Source organism: Neurospora hispaniola (genome assembly GCF_033458365.1).
Source record: "Neurospora hispaniola strain FGSC 10403 chromosome Unknown B0T23scaffold_3, whole genome shotgun sequence".
In the NCBI taxonomy this organism is placed as follows: Eukaryota; Fungi; Ascomycota; class Sordariomycetes; order Sordariales; family Sordariaceae; genus Neurospora; species Neurospora hispaniola.
In genome coordinates, this window is record NW_026944408.1 from 1,038,600 (window position 1) to 1,047,968 (window position 9,369).

General features: G+C 35.2%; 1 protein-coding gene across 1 annotated transcript; it reads left to right on the forward strand.

Moving 5' to 3' along the window:
- Positions 1-4,730: 4,730 nt before the first annotated feature.
- Positions 4,731-5,390, forward strand: B0T23DRAFT_105566 (uncharacterized protein). The gene has a single exon (XM_062831767.1). The coding sequence runs from the start codon at positions 4,860-4,862 to the stop codon at positions 5,205-5,207; it is 348 nt and encodes a 115-aa protein (XP_062693749.1). The 5' UTR covers positions 4,731-4,859; the 3' UTR covers positions 5,208-5,390.
- The last annotated feature ends 3,979 nt before the right edge of the window (positions 5,391-9,369 follow it).

Here is a 9,369-nt window from a genome sequence, read left to right on the forward strand (position 1 = left end):
TATTATTATAATATTAGGAAATAAAGACTTAGAAGATAATATAGAGTAATAGTATAATTGAATTCGATCGGTTATAATTAAGAATTAATATATAGGGATTAATCTAAAACTAAACCTAAATTAATTTATAACCGATTCGAAATTAATAAAGTAAAAGTTTTTTATTTCTTAGGCGGACTCGTCGAGTATAGTACTTAGATTATCCTTACGCTCCGCGTTAAACGGATAGGGTAGCTATATTTCGTACTATTCCTCGTCTTTAAAAGGACGCTACGCTCTAGGGCCTAGATTAATCCTATATTAATTCTAAACGGATTTAAGATAGGTTATAAATAAATTTATATTAAATACTAAGTTCGGTGTAGCTAGGATAAGCCTAAGTCTTTTTATTATTAATATTAATTTATTCCTTATAAACGTTCTTAAAGAAATAAATCTTTATTTTATAATAAGAAGATTGTATTAATTTAAGTTAGATCCTAAATTAATTTATAATTAATCGAGAATTGGTTTAAGATACTTATATAATTATTCTTATTCTACAGTAGCTCCAAAGTAGTAAATGTCTTAATCTTTTTGAAAAGAGACGGGGTAATAATATCCTCCTTAAAGGCTTTAATAACATCCTCGTTGTTACCCTCTAAATTATTATACTTTCTAGCTAACGCTTTACCCTTTAGAGGGTAAGCCGGAAGCGAAAGGACTAATTTAAAATTAGTCTTAAATTTGTTATTAGCTTTATAATTACTGATAGCCTTTATAAAATTCTAATAGAAAATTATTTAAAATTAGTCTCAAATAGGTTGGAAATTAATTTAGAATTAATTACTTATTAATAAGGTCTTCGTTCTTAATAAGAGTCGGACTACCAATACTATTCTTCTTAATTATAACGAATATTTTATCCTCTATCTAATATTTACCGATGTATTTTTTTAGGTTCAATATTAAGCCCCAATTATACTAAAAAAAAAAATTAATATTATATTAATCCAAAATTAATTCTAGATTGGTTTTATATAAGTATTACTTATATTATTACTATATATAACCCCGTTCGGCTTCTAGAAACGGTAAAAAACTTCGCCCGCGCTAATTTAAATTTTACTAGCTTAAGGATTAATTAGAAATTAATTCTAAATTAATTATAGACGGACAAATTAAATTTATATTATTAAATATAAAGGGTAGGATGCCGGTAGGACGCTAAATTAAGCGATGATAGGCAATATAGGTAATTTCTTTCGAATAATTATTCGCTATATTAGTTTTATTAGTTCCGAATTGATCTTGGATAGGTTCTTAATTGATTTCGAATTGGTTATTGCTATTAATATTAGTTTTTTTTTTAAAAAAAAAATTTGAAAAAAATCTGAAAAAAATTTGAAAATTTTCTAAAAAAAATCTAAAAAAAAGGTAATATATATATTAATTTAGAGGAGAAGGATAAAGAAGAAAAGAGGGAAGAGTTTTAAAAAAAAGAAGGGGGGGGGGGGAGGGGGTTTATATATATGGATTCTACCAAAGGCGGTGTGTAATTTTAGTTCCATTACGTGTGTATTTATATAATAGTATTTGTAATATGTAATATATTTATAGAAATAATATATATATATATATTTATTTTTTAATAAAAGTAAGTGAATTTTCAAATTGAGAAGTGATAAAATTATATTATTCCCTTTTAATTAGTCTTTGAATAATCTAGGATTGATTTAGATGAAAAATAAAAACTTTTAAGCTATATATTATATATATTTAAAGATATGATATACGTTTTATATATTAAATAGAAATAAAATCTATTCTAGGATAAATATATATATATATATGAAATAGTAAAATATATATATAAATATATATATAATATTATATATTATTAAATGAAATAAAAGTCGATTTTTAAAGATTATATATATATAAGAATTTTTAAATTAAATTTTTCATTCTAAAAGGTAAATTGTAAATAATCCTTTAATACCAAATATAATTTATTTATTTAATTCTTTAAAAGTATTCTTGTATATTAGTAATTTATATTAAAATTATATTAATTATATTTATTTCTATTATATTTTGAATTTAATTTCTTAGTTCTAAAGCCTATTATATTAAATTATTTATATTCTTATAAAATATTTTCTATTTATTTATTAAAATAAAGATATTTCTTTTTATATAAATAGAATTAAAATAGTAATAGAAGATTTTAAATACACAATTTATAATATTATACTAATTTGTTATATTTAGATAATGATATTAAAAATACTAAGAATTTGATAAGAAGCTATAGATAAAGAATTTAAAATTTATATAATTAAATATATTAAATTAAAATTTACAATAATAAATAATCCTATTAAATTAAATAAAAAAATAGAAATACTATAAACGTGAAGTTAATAAATATATAGAACTAGATTTTATTCATTTTATTAAAAATATATTTTAATACTTATTAATATTTCTTAAAAATAATTTTAATATAAATATAAGTAGATTATTTATAAGTTTTAAAGTAATGAAACTAATATAAACCTCTTTACTATATAGAGAATAATTTCCAATGAATATTTCTATATACTTTTTGATTTCTTAATAATTAATCTATATATATAATAAGTATATTTGATATTTATATTAATAGCAATATATAATAATCAAAAATGAATATGCTATAGAATTATATATTAATATAAGCCCAATTTTATATATATAAATTAATAAATTGGAAATTGATTTATATAGCTAATAATTATATTAAAATAATCTTAACATAAGCTTTAAGGTTAAAAGTATAACAATTAATATAGAGTTATTTATTAAAAAAAATGAAATCTAGATATATTACTTAATATATTATAAATCAATTTATATTTTTAATAATTATATAAAGTATTTGTGAAAATAGGAAATTTAGGGTAAGTATAAATTAATTGATAATATACTAAGAAATATATTAAAAGTAACTTATATTTTTAATAGTTATATTATATATATAAAATAATATAAAGTATTAAATAAATAAAAAATAAACTATTCTATATTATATAATACTATCTATATCAAATTACGCCCGGAATTAATATATTAATCATTTATATTTATATAAGATTTAAAATAAATATATATCAATTTCAAATTTAATAGTTATATTAAAAAATTTATATTAATTAAATATATAAAGTACAAAGTAAATAAAGTATAATTAATATTAATAATATACTATATATAGAATTACACTTAGAATTATTATATTAAGTAAAAAGAATCTTATGTAAGATTGAAAGTATTTATAAATTAGTTTCTAATATATTAAGGAGAAAGAAAAAGAAAATTAATTTGTAATATATTATATAATATATTATTATAAATGAATTTATATTTGGAAAATTAGTATTGAATATTTATATTTATATAAGATTCAAAGTATATATAGTTAATTTCTAATACATTAATTAATATATTAAAAACTAATTTACATTCCTAAGAATTATTTAAAATATTTAGATTAATATAATATATTAAATTGAAAGAGAAAGAAAAATAATTTATAATATATTATATAATATATTATAAATTAATTTAAACTAATAATAATTATATTGAATATTTATATTTATATAAAATTCAAAGTATATATAAATCAATTTCTAATATATTAAATAATATATTAAAAATTATTTTATATTCCTAATAGTTATCTTCAATATTTATATTAATATAATATATTAAGTAGAAAGAAATATAAAATTCATTTATAATATATTATATAGTAAATTATAAATGAATTTATATTTGTAAAAAGTATATTGAATATTTATATTTATATAAAATTCAAAGTTTATATAAATTAATTATTAATATATTAGGAAATATATTAAAAAGTAATTTACGGTTTAAATATTTATTTCAAATATTTAAATTTATATAATATATAAGGTAAGAAGTAAATAGAATATTATATACTTACGTACTTGATGGAAATTAATTTTTAATATATTAGAAACTGATTGTAGAAAATTAAGTTTTTGAAAGCTAAACCTAAATAAGTATACATTATCATATTATTGATATTAGCTTGTGGTAAGACAGCACAGTACCAATTCTCATTTTTGTGTACGTTGAAGTCCTCCGATTGAAGGCCGAGGTCAGTCTTGGCGTGTCTTGGCGCCTTCTTGGCGCTCCGATTGAGGGCCGAGGTCGAGGGCATGTGTGAGGTGAGGTAGGTCCTCGCCAGAAGTGTGTCCGTGTTTTACAGCTTTCAAATGCTTCAACAACTGACGACCCAAGGGAAGCCACCGAGACTAAATGTCAACGATGGCATTTTACAAGGAGATATTATGACGAAAACTTCGTTTTTAGTTGATGGTCTTGCCATCTCGCTGCTGATCGTCTCCATTTGAGTCACACAAATACGCCCTAGTGTAGCCGACTCGTCGAAAACGAGATTCAGGACTACTAAGCTCCTCACTTTGAGGCGATAAGGAGTCTCGAAAATGACTTGGGGGCATGCCTGATTTGCGGCACTTGCACGCGAGACACCTATGCTGTCCACCCCGGCTCGTCCCCGACAGAATCGTTGAGACCTTTGACATTATACCCTGGGAATACTTCTACTAAGCATCTAAGTGTCTTCGTTACTCCTTCGAACTTGATCTTTGCGCAATTCCTAGACAGAAATGTGCCAAAGGGACTCTGGCTGATGCGTTTTTGAATCATTACATTCCCTATCACAATTTTGCAACCACCTTTCTTGATTGCAACGAACGGTATCCGATTGGTTCAACTTGACTAAGCAATTTATCACCCGCTAAGCAAAGGTCTCATTACATTCGTCACGGACGAGCCCGGGTATGATGCTCCAAAACATGGTTGTTGAAAGGTCCCTTCAGGACTCTGATCAATTTTGGTCGTCCTATCGTGAGGTTCGTTGTCTATGCGGCGATATGATCCAGCCTGGCACGCGACAGCCTAATGCTTGGAAAGAGTTTGCGGGTGAGTGGGGGACACTAAAAACAGTGCCACTGGACCGGGGCACCAGTAAAAACAGGCGGAATGGCGTAGGGCTTAGTGTCCTAGGGCTGATATTCAAACACATCAACCGCGAGGTTAGCGCCATCATGGTCTCCACCTCCTGTGATTTTCTTGATTACAACTTTCGCAAGTGCGACACCTTTGTTTCAACAAGTAATTCGACTTGAACTGATATCACACTCTAAACTCACCACAGGGAGAAAGTTGCTTCATGCGTAGTCTCACCCATTTCCCATGCGTGGTTGAGGTTGTCTGCTACTGACTTTTCTTCCCAACTTCATACCAGCCGTGCTGACTTGGCCTTCCAACATCTTTCTAATTCCAAATGAAGCACGGATGTGCAAACCGCTTGTGATGACATCCAGCTTCATGTACTGGTCGGTGTAGGCGTATGTCGCAGTGTTTACCACACAATCTGTATGTAAGACCTTACGACTCGACATGAATATTCGATATACTTACGGTGTACAGGTACGACCAGAGACACTGCGCTGTAACCCGAGCCGACCCTGCTACCTTTCGCATGACCAGTCTCATGTTACGGGTTCCCTGGAGGATGCAAGCCTGGCCGTGTAGCCATGGTCAGCCACGCGAGCCTTCTGTTCCATTGCGCTGGGAGAGATCGGCCGCTCCGGCCGTGTTGCTGCCTGTCGAGGGTGAATACCCTGTGGCTGTTCGGAGAACCTCCCGATATGTGGTGTTACTGTGACCCTAGTGAGGAGCAAAAGTGCGCGTACAAGGGTGACTGGACGGGATCTTTTGTAAGGTGATGGCATCATATGCCTAACCAGTAAGTCATTCCCATTGAACCCTATTTCACTCAATTGCATAGTCCAAGCTTAACTGAGGCTACTGAAAGGGTTGTCGCGAGTCAGTTTGTGCCTAGGAGCAGGTCCTGAGCTGGACAGTTGCCAGGTAGTTGTAACCATATATTTGCTGATGAGTAGTTCATAAATAGTCCATCTGCTTCTCATAATCACGTCTTATTATCTTTCCGGGCATGTTTATATTTCTTGGACACTCCATACAGCCATCCCAGCCGCTGAATGCGAACTCCTTCCATCCACCGGGGGAACAGAAAACCAAGGCTAATCGAGCCTGTATACCATTTATGTGCCGTATCAGCGTTTCGCAAACTCCAAAACAGAAATTACAGATCCTATATTCTCCAATCAGAAACATTTTTATTGAACTACGGAGTGACCATACCGATATGGCGAGCTGCGTTTTCCGCTTTAGCCAGCGAATTACAACGAGATCAGATGCTTCGAAATGTCCAAGTCAACGTAACACAGTGGCTCGTATCTCGGGGCTATTTCCTCATGCTGTACTCTTCCGTCTGCGGACGAATTCGTCCCCTGTCTAACTGAGGTATGTTGGGGCACACCTTTAATCAATGCGTGCTCGTGTCCACGTTCTCGTTGAGTTCATCCTCGGATGTCGGTATCTTCCTGAAATCTTGTGAGTTCCACTGGGTCGATGGACGTTGACAATATACACTTGTCGGGCGATGAGCTCCGAAGTCAACCCGCTAAGTGTGATTCCAGGCACAAAGCGGTCCATCAGTTCCTTGGTCTGGCAACCATTTCAGTGGCCCTCATTTGGTCTTGTGTTTTTTCCGCTGCACCATTGTATCATGACCATAATCACCCGCATATACTTCCTTCAACCATGCTGTTATCGGCCTAGGATATCGAAAAGAGACGGCATCGCGGAAGAAAGAACAACCGGTATGCTCCGAAGGAAGGAGTGGCCCCTGTAGACTTACCTCTAGCGCCGCCATCACGCTAGGTACAACGAACTTATGATTCAAAGAGAAAAGAGAAGGAACGATGGGACACACAGCGTAGTGTGGTCACACAAGACCAGAACACTTCAGGGTTTGGGTACCTCTAGGTATTTTATTCAAATGTACGCCAAATCCTCTATCTTGGTATCTTTACAGACGCGAGCTAGGTGGGCGATCACTATGGAGCCAATTTCCTAGCGGACGCTAATTCCAACCAACTGAAGATCGTATGGAAATTTCGATGTGACTGCATGAGGCGTAGTAGTACCATCGAGTTTTTAGAAGGTAGAGGTACTCTATCAACGCAAGCGGATCATACATGACACATGAATACGTGTCGAGATGGAGACCTTCAGTGGCCTTGGGATCCTTTATCTCCGGCAACTTCCATGGTTGGAGATCTGTGGAAGAGTCATTCCTTTCTTCAAGACACAAATTATGGCGAATTCATAAATCCTTCTTCTAAGCTTGGTGTTGGAAGCCCGGGTATCCGGTCGTGGCCGAAGAGGTTCTCCCTGTAAGTAGAGGTACCTACGTAACACCAACATGCAAGCCAAGCAACGCCGACAGGATTGTGAAACCCCATGCGGATGCTGAATGCTCTAACAGCCGCCGTTAGCCAGGTACTTTACCTACCTACTTTACCATCCGTTACACACTTTCTCTTGAGACCCTGCCTTTGTCAGTGTATTCATTCATTCTTTCATTGTTGCTCACCCTGCGACGACTGGACGGTCGGTCGGACGCGTGGCGGCAGGAAAACCGGCAGGCAGTCCAGCGCTGCCTAACTGCTGCTGTTGCTTTTCGCTAGGATGCTCTCGGATTTAGTGCCCGCTCACGCTTCAGTTTATATTTTGCGCCAAGGCAAATCCACGGGGACTCGAGCAGGTAGACGGGAAACACTTGGCTGGGCTGGCCTGAACGGGTATAACTGTAAGGTAAGTAGGTAACTATGTAGTGCATCCCGCTTAGCTGGTTGACGCTAGGCAGGACTAATGTACTATGTAAGGTCGGGTAAGTAGGCGAGAGGTACGGTAGGTAGGGATGCGGTACGTAGCTGTGAGGTAGCTATGAAGTCAATCTTACACAACGCATCACTGACCCCCTTCGTACCCACGACGACCGGGGCATGCACCTACCAACTGCACGCTACTGTAAGAGCGGCAAGCAACGGACGGAAGAGGCAAGGAAACAATTCATGGTAAGGTAGGGCTTTTATTTAAGAGAGTTGTATTTGATGGGAATTAGGAACGGCAACTAAACTCGCCTTGGTAATCAAGATATAACTTGAACGATACTAGCGTGTTCCAATCTCTTAAACTTTAGCTCCCGCTTTGCCCGGCCGCCGTCGCCGCTTGCTCGCCGTTGCTGGGCTTGGTACTCCTTGGGATTGGACTGGACACGGACTTGACCCTTTCCACTTCGCTTCTGTGCCATCATCCCACCCTCTACCACGTGTTGACTAACCTTACTAGTGTACCGCTGCTACGGTACGCTATTCTTGCCGTGGTTTAGTTCCCGTGCTTAGGGGCTGCCTACGTATCACAAAGAGGACCGTTGACGGACTTGGATCCCTGACGACGTAGATCTTGGTGTCGTATAAAGCTAGATATTGGCGTCCACAGAATCTTGTCTGTTGATGTTTGATGACTCCAGGAGCATGTATCTCTATCTTCCCAGCTGCACTCCCCCTTTTGCGTTCACGCGGCCTTCCAACTGGTGGTCATCTGGACCACCTGCGACACACTTGGGTCCAGTATTCGTAGCGATGTTGTCGCATTCCACCCAATCCGGCGGATGGTCACAGGAGTAGGAAAGGGAGGTTCGGAACTGTAGTGGTGGTACAAGGCGACGGCGGAGTTTGCTTGTAGGAGCACACGTCCACTCACTCACTAGTCAGTATGGTACTCACTGGATTCAGTCTCAGCCTAACCTGAACCAAGATGTTCCGCGTCTTTTCTAGAAACAAGAAAATAGACTCGGATACCTACTTTGACTAGCCCCCTTGTATGCACGTCATACAGACAACGTTCTCAACCATTCTTCCGCTGAGCCTCAAGAGCCTCACCTCGTAAGGCCCATCGCCCTTCTATGCAGAGGGAGAAGCTGCATCATCAAGCAATGGCACCAAGCAAAGACGGAGAGGAGCAAGCTTTGAAGTTTCAACACCTTTCTCTTCACGGCGCACTTCTTTCAGTGCTTTTTGCCCCAGTTCAGGGACTGACAACGTACAGGTAGGTATCTTCGCCTTTCATTTTTGACCGCTCCACCTCCCGCTCCCCATGCACCTTCTAACATGCAACCCAAATGAAACCCCGAAAGCCGATATAATGAAAAGGTATAATAACGGAAGAATGCATAGGAAAAGGTTCTTGTTACACCAGCCCATAAGCAAATATTACACCAGCCATTCGAGCATTGCTCGAGTTGCCTCATCCATCGTAACACCCTCTTTCTCTTACATCCAAACAGTGACAAAATGCAGCACACCGATATCGTAACAGCGTACAGAATAGTTCTGGATATTTTCCTCAACGCCT